This window comes from Salvelinus fontinalis, chromosome 27 (assembly GCF_029448725.1).
Source record: "Salvelinus fontinalis isolate EN_2023a chromosome 27, ASM2944872v1, whole genome shotgun sequence".
Classification (NCBI taxonomy): domain Eukaryota; kingdom Metazoa; phylum Chordata; class Actinopteri; order Salmoniformes; family Salmonidae; genus Salvelinus; species Salvelinus fontinalis.
The window spans coordinates 1175431-1202157 of NC_074691.1; the positions used below are offsets into that span (position 1 = coordinate 1175431).

The 26727-nt window shown below is 41.5% G+C and overlaps 1 protein-coding gene across 1 annotated transcript; it reads left to right on the forward strand.

Moving 5' to 3' along the window:
• Nucleotides 1-573: 573 nt before the first annotated feature.
• LOC129824836 (adenosine 3'-phospho 5'-phosphosulfate transporter 1-like) lies at nucleotides 574-18787 on the forward strand. The gene is made up of 4 exons (XM_055884343.1): nucleotides 574-1088; nucleotides 5160-5347; nucleotides 5621-5781; nucleotides 11512-18787. Exons 1-4 carry the CDS (start codon nucleotides 1069-1071, stop codon nucleotides 12442-12444), a joined length of 1302 nt encoding a protein of 433 aa, XP_055740318.1. The 5' UTR covers nucleotides 574-1068; the 3' UTR covers nucleotides 12445-18787.
• The last annotated feature ends 7940 nt before the right edge of the window (nucleotides 18788-26727 follow it).

Genomic DNA, 26727 nt, shown 5'->3' on the forward strand with positions numbered 1-26727 from the left:
GGCTTCCTCTTTTGAGGGGCATGTATCTTTCCAAACATGTGCTTTTCGGTGTGGATAAATGAGAACTCACCAATATAAATGGTTCAATACTTTAATTGCAATATGTTTTGGAAAAATATGTTGAAAATATTGTTTGTATTACATTGTTGGGAGATAGACATGCATTCTACTTTATAAATGGTCAATTTGGTTGATATGAAGGTTTTTTTTATTGATACAATAATATTACACATCAATACAGGGACATTCCTGTGAATACAATGAAAAAAAAAATATTAGAACATATTGTAGCCAGTCTGTCAGAGTTTCTAAATCCGGAGGCGCAATATCGCGAGACTTCTCGGGAACTCTTGCGAAACAATCAGGCCGGGGTTCGGGGTTTGAAGTCAATGAGAGGAAGTGAACAATTCCTCCTTAGATCTAAAGGCACAAACTAGATGATTCGAGCCAATGTCACAAGCAGTTGATGTTATGACTCCAACCTCATGAAAGTGATAAACTGACACGTTTTCATTTTCGCCAAAAACAAATGTATATCGAAGGAGTGCCTTTGAGTTGATGATGGCTTGCACATGCGCAGTTCGGTGCGAGACAACCGTTAGACCCAAGCTCGTTTCTACGCATGAGTTTAGCTAGCCAACGTCGCCATGAAATCGTCTACAAATGTGATCAGGAATTTTTATTTGAGAAGCCGTTTTACTCGTTTTAGCCCACTTTACTAGCTGCCTATCTTGGTACTGCTCGTAAAGTGGGCATGTGCATTTATTCTTCCAGCCCTACAGGTGGCAATGTGCGACGGAGGTCTACAATCTCAGCTATGTAATGAAATCCGGCTTCGCATTTTCCAGGTTTCCACTGAAGGGGATTCTTTATGGAAGTGAACACATAGGCAATTGATAAGTTGTGAAGGCACCGGGAAAGGAAACAGCCAGCCAGAAAGAAATTAGCTTTTACATTAAGGATATCCTCAGTTAATTTGCGTAAACGCTTCATTGTAGCTAAAGTGGTTGAGTTCGGGGTGTTCGCAACGCCAGGTGTTAGACCAGAATAAGTGTTGGTGGGTGGAAAATGCCATCTTTTTTATGGAGGTAGGAAGACATTTGTGCTGATGCCTCTAACCATTCATTTTGAATTGCATTCACTTTAAACCCAAAGTAAAGCAAGAAAAATTATATTTAGCACAGCTAACTGCCAGTTGTCAGTGTGAGCGTGCCCTTGTAAACAGCTGTCAGACTGCACTCGACGATATGTTTTGGCTAGTTAGCTAACTTGCCTTGAAATGTAGAGAATGTGTGTTGTGTATTGAAATGCCCAAATCATAGTCATTACAAGTTATCAAAGTTATCTATGTGTCTGTAAATAGGATTGTTGTCCTTGTCACAGATTGTAGACTAGTTACACTGAACAGGTTAGCTTAGGTCCATAATGAATAAATGCAGAAAGAACCTAGCCATTGCTAAATGTATCTGACATGTTGTCGTGAATTGTTCATACGTTTCAGCTTTTAGTCCATCAGTGCTTGCTGTATTACTACAATTTGATGAATGTAGACAGAAAATAACATGTACAGTTTAGTCATTTATGGGTCCAGGCCAACATACTAGTCTCAAGTCCTATAAGTGTGTAAGGGATGCAATGCCACTGTTTGATGTTAAATAAGCCACCCGCTACAACTATACTAACCAAAAAATATAAATGCAACATAACAATTAACGGTTTTACTGAGTTCGTTCATAAGGAAATCAGTCAAATTAAATAAATTCATTAGGCCCTAATCTATGGATTTACAACTGGGCAGGGGCGCAGTTATGGGTGGGCCTGGGAACTCAGAATGATTTATTACAGATGGAAATACTCCTACATTTTATCAGCTGTTCGGGTGCTGGTCTCAGATGATCCTGCAGGTGAAGAAGCCAGATGTGGAGGGCTGGCGTGGGTACACAGGGTCTGCAGTTGGGCATACTGCCAAATTCTCTAAAACTTCATTTAAGGTGGCTTATAGTAGAGAAATCAACATTAAATGATCTGGCTCTGGTGGACATTCCTGCAGTCAGCATGCCAATTGCTCACTCCCTCAACTTGAGACATATATGGCGTTGTGTGACAAAGCTGCAAATGTTAGTGGCCTTTTATTGTCCCCAGCACAAGGTGCACCTGTGTAATGATCATGCTGTTTAATCAGCTTCTAGATATGCCACACCTGTCAGGTGGATGGATTATCTTGGCAAAGGAGAAAATGTTCACTAACAGGGATGTGAAAAAATTTGTGCACCAAATTTGAGAGAAATACGCTTTTTGTGCAAATTGAAAATTTATGGGATCTTTTATTTCAGGTCATGAAACATGGAACCAACACTTTACATGTTGTTTATATTTTTTAAATTAAGAATACAATAGGTTTCCTACAACTTGGGCAACTTTTCCCATACCATCTTTATCATGGCAACATGCATAAGACCTAGTAAGCTTCAAAGGAAAACCTCAACCCAGCAGTTCTATTTTAGCTCTTGAACCAGCTATTTTTCCCTCCACATCTGAGAATCAATTATGCAATGTATATTTAGTAACAATGCATTCTTCTATCCTTTTTTGAAGTCATCTGATGTTATCTGAAGATAAGTCTTGTCCCATAAGTCTTTATTTATAGAAGGAAGGTGTCCCTTCAAGAAATTCCCCCACTGCATTTTTGAGCATCCTGGAACAAAGTGAATCACAGGTTCTTTAATGGCTAGATTTTTTCAGATTAATCTTGTTCAATCAATCCATTCCTAATCATTCAAACAATTAGGCCTAGGCTAACTGTTGCAGTGTACCTACAGTACAAGTCAAAAGTTTGGACACACCTACTCATTCCAGGGTTTTTCTTTATTTTTACTATTTTATACATTGTAAAAAAAACTAGTGTAGACATCAAAACTATGAAATAACACATGGAATCATGTATTAACCAAAAAGGTGTTTAACAAATCAAAATATATATTTGAATTTCTTCAAAGTATCCACCCTTTGCTTTGATGTCAGCTTTGCACACTCTTGGCATTCTCTCAACCAGCTTCATGATGTAGTCACCTGGAATACATTTAAATTAACAGGTGTGCCTTATTAAAATTTAATTTGTGGAATTTCTTTCCTTAATGCGTTTGAGCCAATCAGTTGTGTTGTGAGAAGGTATGGGAGTTATACAGAAGATAGCCCTATTTGGTAAAATACTAAGTCCATGTTATGGCAAGAACAGCTCAAATTAGCAAAGAGAAATAACAGTCCATCATTACTTTAAGACATGAAGGTCAAGAACTTTTAAGTTTCTTAAAGTGCAGTCGCAAAAACCATCAAGCATTATGATGAAACTGGCTCTCATGAGGACCATCAGCGAAAGACCCAGAGTTACCTCTGCTGCAGAGGATACGTTCATTATAGTTAACTGCACCTCAGATTGCAGCCCAAGTAAATGCTTCACAGAGTTCATGTAACAGACACATCTCAACATCAACTGTTCAGAGGAGACTGTGAATCCAGCCTCCATGATCAAATTGCTGCAAAGAAACCACTACTAAATGACACCAATAAGAAGAGACTTGTTTGGGCCAAGAAACACGAGCAATGGACATTAGACTGGTGGAAATCTGTCCTTTGGTCTGATGGTTCCCACTGTGAAGCATGGAGTAGGTGGTGTGAGGGTGCTTTGCTGGTGACGTTGTGATTTATTTAGAATTGAAGGCACACTTTTAACCAGCATGGCTACCACAGCATTCTGCAGCGATACACCATCCCATCTGGTTTGTGCTTAGTGGGGCTATCATTTGTTTTTCAACAGGACAATGACCCAAAACACACCTCCTGGCTGTGTACGGGCTATTTGATTAAGAAGGAGAGTGATGGTGCTGCATCAGATGACCTGGCCTCCACAATCACCCGGACTCAACCCAATTGGGATGAGTTGGACCGCAGAGTGAAGGAGAAGCAGCCAACAAGTGCTCAGCATGTATGGGAATTCAAGACGGTTGGAAAAGCATTCCTCATGAAGCTGGTTGAGAGAATGCCAAGAGTGTGCAAAGCTGTCATCAAGGCAAAGGCAATATATTTTGATTTAACACTTTTGGTTAATACATGATTTCAAATGTGTTATTTCATAGTTTTGAAGTCTTCACTATTATTCTACAGCATAGAACATAGTAAAAATATAGAAAACCCTTGAATGAGTAGGTTTGTCCAAACGTTTGACTGGTACTGTAAAAGCAACACGGCCCTCTTTCCAATTGTGTAACTTTCAAAGATGACCCATGCGATAAGTAGATGGAATCCCAGCAACTGCGGCACAAAGCCTAAATGCGGAAATTTTTCTGTTTCGGATGCATTTTTCCAGCTGCGGCTGGACTGTTGGTAGCAGTGCCATGTAATGAGCTGCTTGTTCAAAGCCCAGGTTGCACTGGGCGATGCTATAGTGGCGGCTTCTCCTGTTGCTGCTTCTGTGGCCTGACTGGCTGGTCTGGCCGGGGGTAGAGGCTCACACAAAGAGCCCCTGTTTGTGTGAGCCAGTCAGGCATGCAGGCAGAGGTAGGCAGTCCTCTGGGGTGAAGGAGGAGGTGGGGGCCCTCCCTCCCAGTGAAAGTGATCCACTACTGTGCCACAGCAGCCAGGGAGGGAGCACACCTTTCACATGGCCTGATTAGGTCATCCCCTCCCTCCCCAGATGGGTAACGGAGAGGAGAGCTATTGGTGTGTGCAGGTAAGTTAGTGGCATCTGGAAAAGGATGCTAGTGTAAAGGATCAGTGTGAACATGACAGGTGGAAATAGGTTGTGTTACCTGGACTAATACGGGGCTGTTGTGTAGAAATGGATCATCTCTTCTCTTTACTCTGCTTTCAGGCCAATGGGTGTTATGTGTTAATTATGCTTTAAATTACACTGTCCCCCACCTTCCAATATGTCCCACCCAAGTCACATAATCTACTAAAGTCTAAAGTTGTAAATAAATACTAGAATCTAAGTTTTAGTATCTCATCAGAGAGGCGTCTGCAGTATTTCAACCCATCACTCTAAAACCATGTGGGGAAAAACATGCTTCTGAGAGTTTATTATAGTTAACCAGTCTATTACAGAACTTACCTGCCATGCCTCCGGTACTAATACTAGTACTTTTATCCTGTATGTGCTGAAGGCTTTGGCCTGGCCTGGTGCTGATCCTCCCGTCTACGCTGGCGGCTGACAAAGAGTCTTCGTTGCTACAGGACTGGCACGACGTGTGGTTGTTCCGCTTCTTCCTCAACGTGCTGGGCTACGCCACCATCATCATACCTGGCTACTTTCTCATTGGCTACTTCAAGAGGATCAACTACCTCGAAACAGGTGTGGATGTTCTACAGACTGGTGATAATGCACACTCTGCACGCATATACCTGGCTGGCACACACGCAGAATGATACGCACACAAATAGACCTACAGTTTTTCTCCACATTAATTCTGAATTCAGTCCGTTAAAGCTCGGTGTATCCTTCAAGTTGCAATTCACAGTTTCTCTATGTTAACATGATCATTGTGTTTTGTTTTGATGAATCAGTGAATGGTCGATGTGTGCTGGACCTTAAAATATCTTCCTGACCAGTGTTTTCCCCTCCCAGGTCGTGGCATTTGCTATCCTGTCATAAAGGCCTGTGTGTTTGGTAGTGAATCGAAGACTGGTCTCCTGGACGACGTGTCCATAGCTCCGAGAAATGACGCTGACTCGGGCTCGTCGGCCAGACAGGCCTTCAAGTTAGTCTTCTGCGCTGCGGGACTTCAGGTAAAGTAGTTAAAGGGGCTATATAAATGAAATGTATTACATTTTGATTGGGTAGATTTTCTAGTTGTAGCCTTTTGCACTCAATACTGTATATGGGTTGAAAATGGCAGATTTGGCCACTGATAAGCACATAAATTGGAATGCAGTGGCTGTACAGTAACGTGAAATAAATGGTGAGATGTTGATGATTATAATAAATACTGCTTTGATCTCATACAAGCGAGTCCAAATGTGCACTTCACATTTCCATTTCATAAAACTCATGTCATGTACTGTCAACGTTTATGATCACTATGTTTGATGAACAGTTAAAAGATGACATGGCAGCATGCCCTGGGTTGTTCTGAACAGAATGAGCATATGTTTGTATATTATGAAGAATATTCACTGCGGAACATGCAACTGAATGCACGCATGACTAGGGCTGTTACTGTGACTGTATTACCACCAAACAGGCAGTCACAATTCAGGAAGGCAGTCAAATTCCACGTGACCGTTTAGTCACAGTAATTGGGCTTCTCCAAGCTCTGATGCTGCTGATGATCATTAGTAGCCTACCAAACTTGATAACTGCCTGGTACTCAGCACTCTGGTGTACCGAGTGGCGCAGCGGTCTAAGGCACTGCATCTCAGTGCAAGACGTGTCACTGCAGTCCCTGGTTAAGGCTGCATCACATCCGGCCGTGATTGGGAGTCCCATGGGGCGGCGCACAATTGGCCCAGCATCGTCCGGGTTTGGCCGGGGTAGACCGTCATTGTAAATAAGAATTTGTTCTTAACTGACTTGCCTAGTTAAATAAAGGTTAAATAATCACTGACATCAATGCAAATCAAACACTTCAAGAGAGCCCATGAGCTCATGTTGCACAACATTTCTATAGGCTATGCAATTGTGTGAGAACCAAGTTTTGATGGCCTCTATTAAGCTTTCTATAGGCTAGGCCTACTATATTTATTTGTCAACTTTCCTAATATTAAGCACATTGCTTCTCTTAACGACAGGAGTATAACCTACCAGGCTGGCATGGAAATGAACAACGGGAAAAGCATTCGCAATTTAAGTGCATAGGTGACATGTATTTTTTTGAAAATGATAATAGTCCATTCTAAAGCAAAACAAATTTCCCACATATATATTATTTAGTATATGTAAAGACAAGATTTAATCAAGAATAGTCCGATGGCTGACAATATTAGCCTATCACTTGTGAATTATATATTATCACTTGTGAATGACGCCCAGGGTAAGACAATGCCTTTTTTTGTGTGACTTTTTCTAATCATTGTCGCACACCTCGTAGCCTAGCCCATTGACCTATATGTTTTGATAAGGTTTGTATCACAACTAAAGTGTACAAATAACTTCTTCAAATTAAGCACATTAATCCGCGATCACGTGATGGAGAGTCATGTGAGTGAGAGGTGCTTCGGAGCACGCAGCACTCGGAGTGAATTTTAATTATTATATTCAGCCTAAGGGCACAACGGCCACTGGCTGCAAAAGGCATAGATTTTTTTAGGGGGCATTACGGCCACACAAAGGGGATGCCGCCGGGAAATTCGAGGCATTATCAAGTGCTTGTCAAATTATGAATGAGAGACTGAGGAAGAGTGTACAGCCTGCACAAAAAAACAAAGCAGGGCTCATGCCTTTCATGCTACTTTTTTCAAATCATCATTAGTCATATCATGCAGCCTTACAATGTATTAAAAATCAAAACATGTAGGCCAACGTTTGTAGAACATCTAAAGTTACATTAATAACTCTAAATTAACCCTATAGGAGTACCTACATTTGAAGTCGGAAGTTTACATACACCTTAGCCAAATACATTTAAACTCAGTTTTTCACAATTCCTGACATTTAATCCTCGTAAAAAAATCCCTGTTTTAGGTCAGTTAGGATCACCACTTTATTTTAAGAATGTGAAATGTCTGAATAATAGTAGAGAGAATGGATTTATTTCAGTTTTATTTCTTTCATCACATTCCCAGTGGGTCAGAAGTTTACATACACTCAATTAGTATTTGGTAGCATTGCCTTTAAATTGTTGAAATTGGGTCAAACGTTTCGGGTAGCCTTCCACAAGCTTCCCACAATAAGTTGGGTGAATTTTGGCCCATTCCTCCTGACAGAGCTGGTGTAACTGGAGTCAGGTTTGTAAGGCCTCCTTCCTCACACACGCTTTTTCAGTTCTGCCCACAAATTTTATATGGGATTGAGGTCAGGGCTTTGTGATGGCCACTCCAATACCTTGACTTTGTTGCCCTTAAGCCATTTTGCCACAACTTTGGAAGTATGCTTGGGGTCATTGTCCATTTGGAATACCCATTTGCGACCAAGGTTTAACTTCCTGACTGATGTCTTGAGATGTTGCTTCAATATATCCACATAATTTTCCTCCTTCATGATGCCATCAATTTTGTGAAGTGCACCTAGACCCTCCTGCATTAAAGCACCCCCACAACATGATGCTGCCACCCCCGTGCTTCACGGTTGGGATGGTGTTCTTTGGCTTGCAAGCCTCCCCCTTTTTCCTCCAAATATAACAATGGTCATCATGGCCAAACAGTTCTAATTTTGTTTCATCAGACCAGAAGACATTTCTCCAAAAAGTACGATCTTTGTCCCCATGTGCAGTTGCTAACCATATTCTGGATTTTTTATGGCGGTTTTGGAGCAGTGGCTTCTTCCTTGCTGAGCGGCCTTTCAGGTTATGGTGATATAGGACTCGTTTTACTGTGGATATAGATACTTTTGTACCTGTTTCCTCCAGCATCTTCACAAGGTCCTTTGCTGTTGTTCTGGGATTGATTTGCATTTTTCGCACCAAAGTATGTTCATCTCTAGGACTACCGTCCTTCCTGAATGGTAGTCCCATGGTGTTTATACTTGCGTACTACTGTTTGTACAGATGAACGTGGTACCTTCAGGCGTTTGGAAATTGCTCCCAAGGATGAACCAGACTTGTGGAAGTCTACAAAAAAAAAATTAAGGTCTTGGCTGATTTCTTTTGTTTTTCCCCATGATTGTCAAGCAAAGAGGCACTGAATTTGAAGGTAGGCCAGGAAATACATCCACAGGTACACCTCCAATTGACTCAAATGATATCAATTACCCTATCAGAAGCTTCTAAAGCCATGACATCATTTTCTGGAATTTTCCAAGCTGTTTAATTTAGTGTATGTAAACTTCTGACCCACTGTAATTGTGATACAGTGAATTATAGGTGAAATAATCTGTCTGTAAACAATTGGAAAATTACTTGTCATGCACAAAGTAGATGTCCTAACCGACTTGCCAAAGCTATAGTTTGTTAACTTCTTATTGCTGCAATCCCGTTAACGGGATGATATGACAACAGCCAGTGAAAGTGCAGGGCGCCAAATTCAAAACAACAGAAATCTCATAATTAAAATTCCTCAGACATACATGTGTCTTATACCATTTTAAAGATAATTTTGTTGTTAATCCCACCAAAGTGTCTGATTTCAAATATGCTTTTCAGCGAAAGCACCACAAACGATTATGTTAGGTCACCACCAAGCCACAGAATAAACACAGCCATTTTTCCAGCCAAAGATAGCAGTCACAAAAAGCACAAATAGAGATAAAATTCATCACTAACCTTTGATGATCTTCATCAGATGACACTCATAGGACTTCATGTTACACAATACATGTATGTTTTGTTTGATAAAGTTAATATGTATATAAAAAAATCGGTGTGTTACGTTCACTAGTTCCAAAAACATCCATTGATAGTGCATGATAATACAAGTTATACACATGGAATTATAGATATACCTCTCCTTAATGCAACCGCTGTGTCAGATTTCAAAAAACTTTACGGAAAAAAGCAAACCATGCAATAATCTGAGACGGCGCTCAGAACTGTAGTCAAATTAGCCGCCATGTTGGAGTCAACAGAAACCAGAAATGACATGATAAATATTCCCTTACCTTTGATGATCTTCATCAGAATGCACTCCCAGGAATCCCAGGTCCACAATAAATGCTTGATTTGTTCGATAATCTCCGTCCAATTAGCTACTTTGGTTAGCGCGTTTGGTAAACAATTCCAAAGTCACGAAGCGCGTTCACTAAAACGTGACAAAATGTCCAAAAGTTCCGTAACAGTCAGTAGAAACATGTCAAACGATGTATTGAATCAATCTTTAGAATGTTGTTAACATAAATTTTGAATAACGTTCCAACCGGAGAATTACATTGACTTCAGATGAGCGATGGAACGGAGCTCTCTCTCATGTGAACGTACATGGTCAAAGAATGGTCACCTCATGGCAGTGGTGACTCATTCCTGTCTCCTTCGGCCCCCCGTCACAGTAGAGTCATCAGACAAAGTTCTACAGACTGTTGACATCTAGTGGAAGCCGTAGGAAGTGAATACTCATTCATATCTCGCTGTGATTTCAATGGGATCTTGGTTGAAACTCGACCAGCCTCAGAATTTCCACTTCCTGTTTGGATTTTTTCTCAAGTTTTTGCCTGCCATATGAGTTCTGTTATACTCACAGACATAATTCAAACAGTTTTAGAAACTTCAGACTGTTTTCTATCCAATACTAATAATAATATGCATATATTAGCAACTATGACTGAGGAGAAGGCTGTTTACTCTGGGCACCTCTGTGCACCTTTCATCCAAGCTACTCAATACTGTCCCTTCAGCCACAAGAGGTTAACAAGAAATTTGTGGAGTGGTTAAAAAACGAGTTTTAATGACTCTAACCTAAGTTTATGTAAACTTCCGACTTCAACTGTACTTGCATAATGATCTCCATGTCAATGTAGCAGTAAGGGAAAACACTGCATGAAACCTTTACTCTTCAGTTAACACAGACACACACACTCCCTCCCTTCCTGTCTCCCTCTATCCCACAAACACACACACACTGCTTCCAACTTTAAAACGTTAGTCTTTCAGTTTTAAATTATTTTTTAGTTCATCCTCGTGTTTCTTGTGAGGTAAATATTTCATTGTTTATTTGTTTTTTTCTGTGAGGCGCATTGTGTTGCATTCATGTCTGAAATGTGCTATATAAATAAAGCTTTATTTGATTAGGCACCTAACCAAATTTAAGGAGCACCAGAAAGAGAGATGTATTGATATAGTTGAGGCTTGCATTAGGCCTATATGAATCTTACCTTTGAAACACATCTCATGAGTAGCAGACCCTTTTCCTTTCTTCCTGTGTCAATCAAATTTGCCTAGACCTACCAGGTTACCAAGTTGTTCGCTAGCTAGGTAACATGACTGAACAGCGTTGTTTATCAAACCAATAATTAGCGAGAAGCAGGTGAGTGAGGGCAGGTAGGGTACGTGACTGGCTGGTTATAGCTGCCACACGTGATATGCGCATGAAAGTGAAGTAGATATTATGGGACCTGCGCATACAAGAGACTAGTGGCTGTTGCTTAAATGTAGCTGACTTTATAAACATTTTATTACAGGCGCCAGCAGGTTCTTTAGATTAGCAGGGCCGAAAATTTGGTTGTATCATATGAAACGATACTACAGTATTCTAAAATGTTGTTATTATGATGTTTTGGTACGGTACCGGTGTACCGTGCAACACTAATGTCCATATAGGCCATTTCCCACAAGTGTAAAAGGCTAAACAGCGATACCAACATATTCACAATTATATCTCATGTACGTCATACAGTTTAGTCTCCTTATCTATGTTATCTTGTTTTCTCTCCAGACATCCTACCTGACATGGGGTGTCCTACAGGAGAGGGTGATGACACGCTCGTATGGGGCCTCCACCCCCGAGGAGGAGGGCGAGCGCTTCAAGGACTCCCAGTTCCTGGTGTTCATGAACCGCATCCTGGCGCTGACTGTGTCTGGCTTGTGGTGTCTCCTGTTCAAGCAGCCTCGCCACGGTGCGCCCATGTATAAATACTCGTTCGCCTCGCTCTCCAACGTCCTCAGCAGCTGGTGCCAGTACGAGGCCCTCAAGTACATCAGCTTCCCCACCCAGGTGCTGGCTAAGGCCTCTAAAGTGATCCCCGTCATGTTAATGGGTAAGATTGTGTCGCACAAGAGCTACGAGTACTGGGAGTACCTGACGGCGGCTCTGATCTCTCTGGGCGTCAGCATGTTCTTGTTGACGAGTACGACCGGTAAGCACCCGTCTACGGTCACAACGTTCAGCGGCGTGGTCATCTTGGTCGGCTACATCGTCTTCGACAGCTTCACGTCCAACTGGCAGGACAACCTGTTCAAGTGCAAGATGTCGTCGGTACAGATGATGTTCGGCGTCAACCTCTTTTCCTGCCTCTTCACCGTTGGCTCGCTGCTGGAACAGGGCGCCTTCTTCGACTCGCTGGCCTTCATGACGCGACATTCGGAGTTTGCATTCCATGCCGTGCTGTTGTCGGTGTGCTCAGCATGCGGCCAGCTCTTCATCTTCTACACCATCGCACAGTTCGGCGCCGCCATCTTCACCATTATCATGACCCTTCGGCAGGCCATCGCCATCCTGCTCTCCTGTTTCCTGTATGGTCACGCCGTCACAATGGTGGGGGGCTTCGGCATGGCCGTGGTCTTCCTCGCCCTCTTCCTGCGCGTCTACGCCCGCATCCGCATGAAGGCAGGACGCAGGGCGCCGCAGCCACAGGTGCAGAAGGTCTAGGAGGAGGAGTCTGAGGAGGGAACTGGAAAAACAAAAACTAAAGCCACGTTTCCGTTGTTTTTTTTTTCTGTCTCTGTGTGTCCCGTTTGACTTTTTGTGTTCATTTAATGGGTTTCTACTTTGTATAGGAAAGGTACAGAAAGGGATTCTAGTGTCTTTTTAAAGGTGTTTGACTTGACACGCACCGAGCCGTCGTCACACAGGTCAATTAGTCTCGAAAACCCAACCCTAGGAAACACAGTGACTAGGGTGGTTTCAATGATGGACTCTTGTCATAGAGGAACTATGTTACTGCCTAAGTCACCACTTTATCTGCTTGAATAAAATGCAAAATGATCAGGAAGGTTATTTTTAATGAGTGAATTATGCAAGTGGATAGTTTGCATCAACTACCTTAACTAAAACCACTGCAAAGTTATTGCCTGCAAAATCACGGCGTTCTGACATCTGCTTCTTGATTTGTTGGGAGAGTCCCCAGAATGTATATTTTACCCTTATCGACGTAGGCAGTGATGTAGTTTCTCTATGCCAAAAGAGTCTGTCATTAAATTCAGACCTTAGTCACTGTTGCCTAGGGTCAGGTTTCAAGGATACAGGTCAATGGGAGTGATTCGGCTGGACCAATCAGCAGTCACCCGTTTAAGTGTCTATGACCCCGAAATTACACAGCAGTCGTCGCCTGTATGTTTTGTCTGTCAAACCCAGCTCAAACACATTTCACATTGGCATGTGAAATGTAAACAAGTAATAAAATGGCTATTGATTTCAGCCTTTGCGATATGCTTCTGGAGCTGCAGTCAAAGAACAAAAATCTGATGTTTGCGGTGTAGTTTGGGGGTAATCACTAGTACATGAGCTGTATACCGCAAGCCTTCAGCTATCGGTAATGTAATATTGTGAATGGCACCATATTAAGCTTATAAGGCCTCTATGAAAAGAGGACATGAGATACTATGGTGAGCAGGCCCCAAGTAAGGTCCCATTTTGGATAATCTCTGTGTAGATACTGCATCAATTTAGTTTAAAACTAATAATTGCATTGTTGTACATTTTGGACATGGCATGAGAGAAATGTTTAATCATTACCAGTTCATGATCAGGTAATGCTGCTTGAGAATATTTTATTTGTTTCATATAAAGAAGCAGGTATGGTAGAGGTCTCACTTTTGGCATTATTCTGACTTGAGATCTATGTGCTTAACTAAAAAAAAATTAGAAGTCTACCATTGAGATCAAGGAAGGATTTACACGAATGTCCAGGTTGTGTCAGATGGATCTTAAGTCAAATTACCGCCCTTTCAGATCATACGAAAAGCATAGTTCATACATCTTTAGTTGACTGATGTTGTTCCTCATGGCTTACCATAGTGTATGATGAGGAAAGTTACGGAGTGACCCGACAGAAAATGTTTTACTATTTTCCTAACAACATCACACGAATAAATGCACAGCTTACCAGCAGACCATCAAAAAGAACTTTGCAGAAGTTACTATGTTCTATTTTATATGGAGTGAGAGGGGAGGGAGAGTGAGATTTCAAGCAGCATTCAAGATGCCCATCTTATTTTTGAATAGGACGCACTTACGTTAGGTCAGGTAAAAGACAATTAACTGTCAAATGCCAGCAAGAGTTGCAACCAGGCGGAATGACTCGAACTTCAGCTCTTGGAACAAACAGCCTGCACAATTATTTGTTCTCTTGTTTTGTTGGTGTAGGATTCAACTAGGCAAACCATATTATTGAAGTATTTGATTTGGATAAATGCCATACATTTTCATACTGAATGTTAGTTTAAGTATGGTGGCATTCATTTAGTGGCCTGGCTGACCCAGACAACGTGGAGGATTTCCAGACAATTCATTTAGCCCTACGTGTACAGCTTTACAATCAAACCAAATACTTAAATTATTTGTTACACTAACAGGTCATACAGTACCAGTCAAAAGTTTGGAAACACCTACTCATTCCAGGGTTTTTCTACATTGTAGAATAATAGTGAAGACATCAAAACTATGAAATAAAATATATTGAATCATGTAGTAACCAAAAAAGTGTTAAATCAAAATATATTTCATATTTGAGATTCTTCAAAGTAGCCACCCTTTGCCTTGATGACAGCTTTGCACACTCTTGACATTCTCTCAAGGTTTGATGTTTTCGCTATTATTCTACAATGTAGAAAATTGTAAAAATAAGGAAACCCTTGAATGAGTAGGTGTGTACAAACTTTTGACTGGTACTGTAGACCAGTTGTTCTGGTATTATTAAATTGCAAATGTGAATTTGTATTCAAACAAGCCATAAAGTCAATAATCACCCATAGAGACAACTAAAAGATTTGACAAACTGCATTCACCTTTTATAAAGTTGTACATTCAAATTTACAGCACTCGTAACTTTGGTTCAGCCCATCTGCTTTTGCTGTAACACTTGAGATAAATGAATGACTCACAGCAATATGTCAGCAATGTCCTATGTATAGGCTGTACACATGTCTTATAGGCTATACAGTGCCTTGCAAAAGTATCCAGACCCCCTTGATTATATCACATTTTGTTACAAAGTGGGATGAAAATGGATTTAATTGTAATTTTGTCTACAATATGCACAAAATACTCTGTCAAAGTGGATTTATTTTAATTAATAAAAAATATCCGAAATATAGTCTTTGCATAAGTATTCAGCCCTTAAATTAGTTAAGGGGTAAAAATTTAGCTTATCAAATCACATAAAAAGTTACATAAACTTACTGTGTGAAATAATATGGATTGACATTATTTTAAATGACTAACCCTTCCTTTGTCCCCCTTACATACAGTGTATTCGGAAAGGATTCAGACCCCTTGACTCCACATTTTGCTACGTTACAGCCTCAATCTAAAATGGATTAAATAGATTTTTGTTCTTCGTCAATCTACACACAATACCCCATAATGACAAAGCAAAAACAGGTTTAGAATTTTTGGGAAATTTATTACAAACAAAAAAACATTTTACATAAGTATTTAGACCCTTTACTCAGTACTTTGTTGAAGCACCTTTGGCAGCGATAACAGCCTAGTCTTCTTGGGTATAGTCTTGTAGTCTACAAGCTTGGCACACCTGTATTTGGGGATTTTCTCACATTCTTCTCTGCAGATCCTCTCAAGCTCTGTCAGGTTGGATGCATAGCTATTTCCAGGTCTCCAGAGATGTTCAGAGACTTGTCACAAAACCACTCCCAGTTGTCGTATCTGTGTGCTTAGGGTTGTTGTTCTGTTGGAAGGGGAACCTGCGCCCCAGTCTGAGGTCCTGAGCGCTGTGGAGCAGGTTTTCATCAAGAATCTCTCTGTACATTACTCCGTTCCTTTCCCTCGATCCTGACTAGTCTACCAGTCCTGAAAAACGCTGAAAAACATCCCCACAGCGTAATGTTGCCACCACCATGCTTCACCGTAGGGATGGTGCCAGGTTTCCTCCAGACGTGATGCTTGGCATTCAGGCCAAAGTGTTAATTCTGGTTTTCATCAGACCAGAGAATCTTGTTTCCAAACTTCTTCCATTTAAGAATAATGGAGGCCATTGTGTTCTTGGGGACCTTCAATGCTGCAGAAATGTTTTGGGAGCCTTCCCTAGATCTGTGCCTCGCCACAATCTTGGCTCGGTGCTCTACGGACAATTCCTTCGACCGCATGGCTTGGTTTTTGCTCTGACATGCACTGTCAACTGTGTGACCTTATATACAGGTGTGTGGCCTTTCCAAACCATGTCCAATCAATTGAATTTACCACATGTGGACTCTAATGAAGTTGTAGAAACATCTCAAGGATGATTCATCGAAACAGGACGCACCTGAGCTCCATTTTGAGTCTCATAGCAAAGGGTCTGAATACTTATGTAAATTAGGTATTTCTGTAGTTTTTTTTAATACATTTGCTAAAATGTCAAAAAACCTGTTCACTTTTTCACTTTGTTGTATTGTGTGTAGATTGATGAGGAGAAATAGAAATGTAATACATTTTACAATAAGGCTGTAAGGTAACAAAATGTGGAAAAGGGTAAGGGGTCTGAATACTTTCCGAATGCTCTGTACATCTGTGAGGTCCCTCAGTCAAGTATTGCATTTCGATCACAGATTCAACTACAAAGAGCAGGGAGCTTTTCGAAGGCCTCTTAAAAAGGGCAGTTGTTGGTAGATGGCCAACAATAACAAGTCAGACATTGAATATCTTTTAGCATGGTCTAGTTAATAATGATGCAGTGCATTGTGTATTAAACCACCCAGACACTTCAAAGATAGTCGTCCTTCTGAACTGAGCTGCAGGACCGGAATTAAACTGCTCAGGGATGTCACCATGAGGCCATTTGGTTATTTTAAAACGGTTACAGAGTACAATGGCTGTGATGGGAGAGAACTGAGGACGGATCAACAACATTGTAGTGACTCTACAATAATGACATAAATGACAGTGAGAAGAACACAAATATACAAAATAAAACTATTCCAAAACATGTGTCTTGTATGCAACAAGGCACTAAAGTAATACTGCAAAAAAAACATGGCAAAGGAATACACTTTTTGGGCCTAAATTCTAATCCCTATGTTTGGGGCAAATACAACACATCACTGAGTAACTGCCTCCTTATTTTCAAGCCTGGTGGAAATACTATGGCAAGACTTGAAAATTGCTGTCCAGCCTTGATCCCCAACATCTTGACAGAGCTTGAAGAATTTTGAAAAGATTAATTGGCAAAATATTGCACAGTTCAGGTGTGCCTTAAGCCGTGTTCACATTGGCAGTTTGAAGTGACTCAATCATATTTATTTCCATATCCGATTTTAATCTTTTTCCTGCAGTCTGAACAGCCAAAAAGCACATGGAATCGTCAATTTCAAGTCACATTTCAAACCACCTTCCTAGGTAGTTTGAAGTCCGATACAAATCTGATTCTTGGCCATGTCTGTACAGTCCAATCTGATTTATTTACCCTCAAGTGGTTTTTAGACTGTTATTCGGCTTATCTTGTTGCTTGCTACTCTGTTGACAGTTTGACAAGCATATGTGGTAGCTAACTAGCTTGGTAATTGTTTACAAACAAATTAGTGAATGTGCTAGAAAGCTAAATAGCTACGTTGCTAGCTAGTTGACTGCTGTGGCTAGCTAAAAAAGTGTAGCCTTCAGCTGTCTGAACCTACACATCTGACTTGGTCACTTGTAACTTGCTGTTTGGACAGTCAGTACAGTAGTCCAAAACTGATTTGAGCATTAAGGCCTACAGTGTGAACAAGGCTTTAGACTTACACAAGCAGACTCACAGCTGTAATTGCTGCCTAACATGTACACACATAACACTCAGGGAACTGAATACTTATGCAACAACTATATGTTTTAAAATGTTTATTAATAAAAAATATATGATTTTTTTCTTCCGCTTTGACAGAGTATTTTGTGTAGATTGTTGACAAAAAATGACAATTCAATCAATTAGAATACTTTGTAACACAATAAAATGTGAAGAAATCCAAGAGGTCTGAATACCATTGCAAGGCACTGTACATTCTTTTGATGTTCTGTTTGCATTAGCTTGACACTTTTGTTTCAATGTCAGTTGGTGTTTTAACCTAACGTAGCACCTGTAAAATAAATGTGTGAGTGGGGTCGGAAGAAACCGGAAGTATTTGGTTTTCAGGCTTCGGCTCTTCTCTGCTTTTCCCCTGAAAACAGGATGCTTCTGGTTTCTGACGACAAGGCTAAGGGTGGTGATGTTTGAATGGATGGTTAGCCCCAGCTCTATCAGCCTTAGATAAGGACTACAGTTAAACAACTGTACTGTACTACTGGCAAAGCAAATGTCATAGCATGGGTCGTGGGACGTGGCATATTCATGATAGGTCAATGGTTTTCACATAGTCTTCAACATTGCCTGGGGGAATAACCTGGGGAAGAAAGCAATGCAAACCTTTGTAAACATTGTCTTGGGATCTTTCGCTTCAATTGAAACTAACCTTTTTGGACACATGGAGCGTAGTCACATAACAGTACATGTTCCTTATGATGGATTCATCGCATTTTTTATCTGTCCATAATGACATGCTTATTTTGAGGAGAGCTGCACTGTTGTCTGTTCTTTCATGTGTGAATGTTTTAATGTGGCCTGAATGGATGGTGGTGGTTGACACTCTCTAGAATGTGAAGGATCGATTGGACAGGCTTAGGGTTTGGCGTGGATGAGGACCTCTGCATACAAGGGAAATGCAATGTAACCGGTACTTTCTGTTTTTTATCATTGTAGTATTTCAACTAGTAGGCTAGATTGATAGATTTTATTTTTTTTATCATTAAATTAATTGAAATACATGAACTTAAGACTTCAAATGTTTTTTTGTTTTTATAAGAATTTATGATTTCCACCTTGAATTTTTTGGAGGTTGTTATTGAAAAGGCCAGGGTGCTATGAGATGTAGCTGTGACCTAGGGTGGCTTACTCTAAACTACTGATTAATTATTTCCTGAACACATTTTGATGATTGACCATAAAAGCTTATGACCTCTTGGTATTGTAACCTGAGGAAAAGATCGTGTTATCTTAATCCAGTAGGAAGTATTGGTTTACCTCAAGGAGTCAGTAAGAAGTGAGGTCTGTTACAGTAAATGTGTAAAATAGAACAATGTTTCAACATCTTCTCCATAAGTGGTCTCTTAGCCTATGTTGTTCAATTGAAGCTAGTATGGTAATGTGTTATATTGATGTGATGCGATATATTTTCATTCCCGTGTGAAACACACACAGCCACGTGGGGGAACTCCCCCCTGAGCTCTCATTACAACACTTCCTACTCCCAAGCCGTCCAGATCAGTGTGTGTGTGTGATAACGTGGGCATCTCCATGCCTCTTTTCAGTAATGTAACTGAACAGAGAAAAAGGTGTAGCAGGCTACATGCGCAACCCTCAGTCAACCTTCCCACTGCTGGGGAAACTAACCAGTCACTACAGGCTTTCATTGTGAATGGCAGGAAAGGGTTAATTGATGAAACGGCTTACTGTAGTAGTGGAACAGAACAGACGTATTAATGTGATGTTACATCCCACTTGATCTAATCCTAAAGGTTATAAATTGGTGGGTCGAGTTATTTTGTCCTTTATTTTAGGTCGCATCTCAGGTTCTCAAAATCTGAATTCCTCCCTCTTCTTTAAAGTTCAACTAAAAATATTTTTTTCATTTCAGATATAGTAGCTTAATGATTTATTACATATCACAGATTGCTATTCAGATTCTCTATCCTGTCACCCTGTTGCTCTACTCATTCTCAGGCCTTAAGCATAATGGAAATGAAATATGACACTAGTATTGTGCAAGAGACCACAATAGAAAGATACAGTGACATATTCAGTGTACAATTGAAATCACATTGTGCAAGCTGTGCTCGTCCATATTTGTCTATTTTGTTTCACTGTATCTTGGGGCTTCAATTTACCATGAAAGCAAATATGGCACACACATCCTTGTGACATTGTAAAAACTATATATATTATATCACACCATTCAGAATCAACCACAGTAAATCCATTAATTGCCCAAAACAACTGACATTGTTGACCCCCATGATAACATTTCTATAATCAGATTTAGATGATTTATCATTTTTGTAAGGAGGTTGTACAGTGTTCAAGAATGAACATATCACCTCCTACTTGCGGCAAGGGTTTCCTAATAACTCAACACTACTACAATTTATTTTGTCACCACCGTGGGTGTCAAGAATGAAGACGACATCAACAGATTTTTTTTTAAAGAAAAAAGTGTTCCACAGGAAGTCATTTGTTGAACCTGAAGTCACACAAGTTAAATCTTTACTACATGTGAAACCTCTAGTTCCAGTAGTAAAACAGAATTATCAGGGGAAATTGAATGTTTAAAAGTCCAGTCTAAAAATGCATCCCCATCAGTGTGTGCTGGCATTAAACTTTTTTTTTTTTACAAATCTACTACTGCATTCTGATTGTTTCACTCCACTGAATAGGCCACTGATATTTATAGTAGGCTAGCAAGGGGTCTCCATCAATCGTGTTTCTAAATGACACATGACTGTGCAAGGCCATAGCTTGGTCAGACCTCTCAGTATCAAAATGACTTAACCCATGTTTGAGAAGTGGGCAAGACACCCACAACTAATTTCCATACAATATCTGAAAACTAAAATGCTTCAAGTGCAAATCCACCCATTATCTCCACCCCCTCAGCAGGCCTCTGTGTTATACTACAAACCATGTGATTTCAAAGAATTTGTGGCAACTTTTTTTATGCACCTCACTGATTGCATGATTAACTCATAACCTCAGAACATATCTTTCTGGGTCAACTCCTTGAGAGTAGAAACAGAGACATTCTCAGGGGTAGTGGAACCAGTCTGTAGTTAGTACTACCATTACTGTTGTGGTTCAAGTTGAAAAACATTCTACATCAGGGATGGGCAACTGGCCCTAGGCTCAGCCGCAAATTGGTAGGCCACACAAGCTCACAGAACGGGACTGCCGAGTGCTGTCTTAGGTTGCAACACGCACTATTGAGTTCCAAACTGCCTCTGGAAGCAAGATCAGCGCAATAACTGATCCTTCGGCGCTTCATGAAATGGGTTTCCATGGCCAAGCAGCTGTACACAAGCCTAAGATCACCATGTGCAATGCCAAGCGTTGGCTGGAGTGGTGTAAAGCTCTCCGCCATTGGACTCTGGAGCAGTGGAAACGCGTTCTCTGGAGTGATGAATAACGCTGCACCATCTGGCAGTCCGACAGACGAATCTGGGTTTGACGCACGCCAGGAGAACGCTATCTGGCCCAATGCATAGTGCCAACTGTAAAGTTTGGTGGAGGAGGAATAATGGTCTGGGGCAATTTTTCATTATTCGGGCTAGGCCCCTTCCAGTGAAGGGGCATCTTAACGCTACAGCATACAATGACATTCTAGATGAAGGCCCTTTACTGTTTCAGCATGACAATGCCCCCGTGCACAAAGCGAGGTCCATACAGCAATGGTTTGTCGAGATCGGTGTGGAAGAACTTCACTGGCCTGCACAGAGCCCTGACCTCAACCCCATCGAACACCTTTGGGATGAATTAGAACGCAACCCCTTGAGCCCAGGCCTAATCGCCCAACATCAGTGCCTGACCTGCAAACTGCAAACAAACTGCAATTATTTCTCTCTACCCTATGGCAAAATGTGTAGAATTGCAGGAAATTACCTGTAAAACAGCACATTTTCCTCTCCGCCCCATGGCAAAATGAGTAGAATTGCATGAAATTAAAAAAAAATGCAAAAACTTCTCTCTGCACCATGGCAAAATGTGTAGAATTGGAGCAAACTTGCTTTAAAACGGCAACATTTTCTCTACGCCCCATGGTCAAATGTGTAGAATTGCACAAAATGAACTCTGAAAAATGTCTCATTGCGAGCAATGTTGGGGGTGTATGGATGTGGGCATGCTGCAGTGAGCAAATGCGTCCCCTCACACTTGCACACAGTCACAAACACAGCCCCTTACTGCCTCTACCTCTGGTGAACAAACGCAAACAAATGTAGCGTCCAACTCCAGCAGTGCATTCAGAAAGTATTCAGTCCCCTTGACTTTTTTCAAATGTTGTTACGTTATAGTGTTTTTTCCCTCATCAATCTACACGCACCATAATGACAAAACAAAAACAGGTTTTTAGAAATGTTTGCAAATAAAAAATGTAATAAAATAAAACTGATAACATTTACATAAGTAATCAGACCCTTTACTCAGTACTTTGTTGAAGCATCTTTGGCAGTGATTACAGCCTTGAGTCTTCTTGGGTATGATGCTACAAGCTTGGCACTCCTGTATTTGGGGAGTTTCTCCCAGTGTTCTCTGCAGATCCTTTTGAACTCTGTCATGTTTGATGGGGAGCGTTGCTGCACAGCTATATTCAGTTTTCTCCAGAGATGTTTGATCGGGTTCAAGTCCGGGCTCTGGCTGGGACACTCAACAACATTCAGAGACTTTTCCCGAAGCCACTCCTGCGTTGTCTTGGCTGTGTGTGTTGGCTGTGTGCTTAGGGTTGTTGTCCTGTTGGAAGGTGAACCTTTGAAGTCCTGAGCGTTCTGGAGCAGGTTATCATCAAAAATCTCTCTGTACTTTACTCTGTTCATCTTTTCTTCAAGCCTGGCTAGTCTCCCAGTCCCTGCCGCTGAAAAACCTCCCCACAGCATGATGCTGCCACCACCATGCTTCAACGTAGGGATGGTGCCAGGTTGCCTCCAGACGTGACACTTGGCATTCAGGCCAAAGAGTTCAATCTTGGTTTCATCAGACCAGAGAATCTTGTTTCTCCGGGTCTGAGAGTCCTTTAGGTGCGTTGTGGCAAACTCGAAGCGGGCTGTCATGTGCCTTTTACTGAGGAGTGGCTTACGTCTGGCCACTCTACCATAAAAGCCTGATTGGTGGAGTGCTGCAGAGATGGTTGTCCTTCTGGAAGGTTCTCCTATCTCCACAGAGGAACTCCGTCAGAGTGACCATGGACCTTGGGGCAGCAGGTAGCCCAGTGGTTAGCAGGTAGCCTAGTGGTTAGAGCGTTGGGCCAGTAACCGAAAGGTTGCTAGATCGAATCCCCGAGCTGACAAAGTAAAAAATCTGCAGTTCTGAACAAGGCAGTTAAACCCACTGTTCCTAGGCCGTCATTGTATATAAGAATTTGTTCTTAACTGACTTGACTAGTTAAATTAAAATTAAAAAAATACAGGTGTGTGCTTTTCCAAATCATGTCCAATCAATTGAATTTACCACAGGTGGACTCCAATCAAGTTGTAGAATTATCTCAAGGATTATCAATGGAAACAGGATGCACCTGAGCTCAATTTCGAGTCTCATAGCAAAGGGTCTGAATACTTATATAAGATATTTATTTTTTTATTTTTTATATATATATATATATATATATATATATATATATATATATATATATATATATATACATTTGCAAACATTTCTAAAAACCTGTTTTCACATTGTCCTTATAGGCTTTTGTGTGTAGATTGATGAGGACAATAAGGCTGTGTAACGTAACAAAATGTGGAAAAATCAAAGGGGTCTGAACTTTCCGAATGCACTGTACCTTCTCAAGCCACAAACTCTGAGACATGAATGAGACAGGATGTTGAATGGTCCCAGATAGGATGGTGTATTACTCCCACCAACAGCTGGGTGGTGAAATTACACTTATAGAATTATAAACTGCGTGGTTCGAGCACCGAATGCTGATTGGCTGACAGCCGTAGTATATCAGACCGTATACCACAGGTTTGACAACACATTTCTTTTTAGAGACAGATCGAAACTTACTACTTTTTTTTTTTAAATTGGGGGGGGGGGGGCACAGAAGGAGGGTAGTGCATAAATGCATAAATATTTGGTTAGAAAATGTACAAATTACCCTCTTTCTATACATCTATATCTGTATTGCAGAAGCAGTAGCCATCTGACAAAGAAATGCATGTCGGTGTCGTAGCATGACACCGGCATATCTCTATCTCTCTGGGGCTATGTCTAAGCTTCTCTTTCTTGGTAAAGACCAGTTTACCTATTTGGTAAAATACCATATTATGGGAAGAAAAAGCTCAAATAAGCAAAGAGAAATGTCAGTCCATCATTACTTTAAGACATGAATGTCAGTCAATCCGGAAAATTTCAAGAACTTTTAAAATGTCTTTAAGTGCAGTTGCAAAACACTTCACGCACTATGATGAAACTGGCTCTCATTAGGATCGCCACAGGAAACGAATACTCAGAGTTACCTCTGCTGCAGAGGATAAGTTCATTAGAGTTACCAGCTTCAGAAATTGCAGCCCAAATAAATGCTTCACAGAGTTCAAGTAACAGACACATCTCAACATCAACTGTTCAGAGCAGGCTGCATGAATCAAATCAAATTTCAAATCATATCATTTGTATATAGCCCTTCTTACATCAGCTAATATCTCAAAGTGCTGTACAGAACCCCAGCCTAAAATCCCAAACAGCAAGCAATGCAGGTGTAGAAGCACGGTGGCTATGAAAAACTCCCTACAAAGGCCAAAACCTAGGAAGAAACCTAGAGAGGAACCAGGCTATGAGGGGTGGCCAGTCCTCTTCTGGCTGTGCCGGGTGGAGATTAGAACAGAACATGGCCAAGATGTTCAAATGTTCATAAATGACCAGCATGGTCAAATAATAATAATCACATTAGTTGTCGAGGGTGCAACAAGTCAGCACCTCAGGAGTAAATGTCAGTTGGCTTTTCATAGCCGATCATTGAGAGTATCTCTGCCTCTCCTGCTGTCTCTAGAGAGTTGAAAACAGCAGGTCTGGGACAGGTAGCACGTCCGGTGAACAGGTCAGGGTTCCATAGCCGCAGGCAGAACAGTTGAAACTGGAGCAGCAGCACGACCAGGTGGACTGGGGACAGCAAGGAGTCATCATGCCAGGTAGTCCTGAGGCATGGTCCTAGGGCTCAGGTCCTCCGAGAGAGAGAAAGAAAGAAAGAGAGAATTAGAGAGAGCATACTTAAATTCACACAGGACACCGGATAAAACAGGAGAAGTACTCCAGATATATCAGACTGACCCTAGTCCCCCGACACATAAACTACAGGAGGGGTCAGGAGACACTGTGGCCCCATCCGATGATACCCCCGGACAGGGCCAAACAGGCAGGATATAACCCCACCCACTTTGCCAAAGCACAGCAGCCCCCACACCACTAGAGGGATATCTTCAACCACCAACTTACCATCCTGAGACAAGGTCGAGTATAGCCCAACAAGATCTCCGCCACGGCACAACCCAAGGGGGGGCGCCAACCCAAATCAGGCCTTCATTGTCAAATTGCTGCACAGAAATCATGACTAAATGACACCAATAAGAAGAAGAGACTTGCTTAAGCCAAGAAACACGAGCAATGGACATTAAACCACTGGAAATCTGTCCTTTGGTCTGATGAGTCCAAATTTGAGATTTTTGGTTCCAACCGCCGTGTCTTTGTGAGACGCAGAGTAGGTTAAAGGATGATCTCCGCATGTGCGGTTCCCACCGTGAAGCATGGAGGAACGATGTGTGATGGTGTGGGAGTGCTTTGCTGGTGACACTGTCTGTGATTTATTTAGAATTGAAGGCACAGTTAACCAGCATGGCTACCACAGCATTCTGCAGTGATACGCCATTCCATCTGGTTTGCACTTAGTGGGACTATCATTTGTTTTTCAACAGGACAATGACCCAACACACCTCCAGGCTGTGTAAGGGCTATTTGACCAAGAAGGAGAGTGATGGAGTGCTGCATCAGATGCCTCCACAATCACCTGACCTCAACCCAATTGAGATGGTTTGGGATGAGTTGGACCGCAGAATGAAGGAAAAGCAGCCAACAAGTGCTCAGCAAATGTGGGAACTCCTTCAAGACTGTTGGAAAAGCATTCCAGGTGAAGCTGGTTGAGAGAATGACAATATATATATATATATATCTGTTGCTGGGCAACACGGACTTTCAACTCCCTCCAAAGACTTTCTATGGGGTTGAGATCTGGAGACTGGCTAGGCCACTCCAGGACCTTGAAATGCTTCTTATGAAGCCACTCCTTCGTTGCCCGGGCGGTGTGTTTTGGATCATTGTCATGCTGAAAGACCCAGCCACGTTTCATATTCAATGCCCTTGCTGATGGAATGAGGTTTTCACTCAAAATCTCACGATACATGGCCCCATTCATTCTTTCCTTTACACGGATCAGTCGTCCTGGTCCCTTTGCAGAAAAACAGCCCCAAAACATGATGTTTCCACCCCCATGCTTCACAGTAGGTATGGTGTTCTTTGGATGCAAGTCAGCATTCTTTGTCCTCCAAACACGACGAGTTGAGTTTTTACCAAAAAGTTATATTTTGGTTTCATCTGACCATATGACATTCTCCCAATCTTCTTCTGGATCATCCAAATGCTCTCTAGCAAACTTCAGACGGGCCTGGACATGTACTGGCTTAAGCAGGGGGACACGTCTGGCACTGCAGGATTTGAGTCCCTGGCGGCGTAGTGTGTTACTGATGGTAGGCTTTGTTACTTTGGTCCCAGCTCTCTGCAGGTCATTCACTAGGTGTGGTTCTGGGATTTTTGCTCACCGTTCTTGTGATCATTTTGACCCCACGGGGTTAGATTTTGCGTGGAGCCCCAGATCGAGGGAGATTATCAGTGGTCTTGTATGTCTTCCATTTCCTAATAATTGCTCCCACAGTTGATTTCTTCAAACCAAGCTGCTTACC

What these genes read in the sequence shown, in the direction of transcription:
- LOC129824836 (XM_055884343.1), top strand. Translation starts at nt 1,069, where the DNA reads ATGCCATCTTTTTTATGGAG. An exon ending in ATGCCATCTTTTTTATGGAG is followed by an intron (nt 1,089 to 5,159) that starts GTAGGAAGACAT and finishes TATGTGCTGAAG; the next exon opens with GCTTTGGCCTGGCCTGGTGC. An exon ending in TCTGCGCTGCGGGACTTCAG is followed by an intron (nt 5,782 to 11,511) that starts GTAAAGTAGTTA and finishes TTTTCTCTCCAG; the next exon opens with ACATCCTACCTGACATGGGG.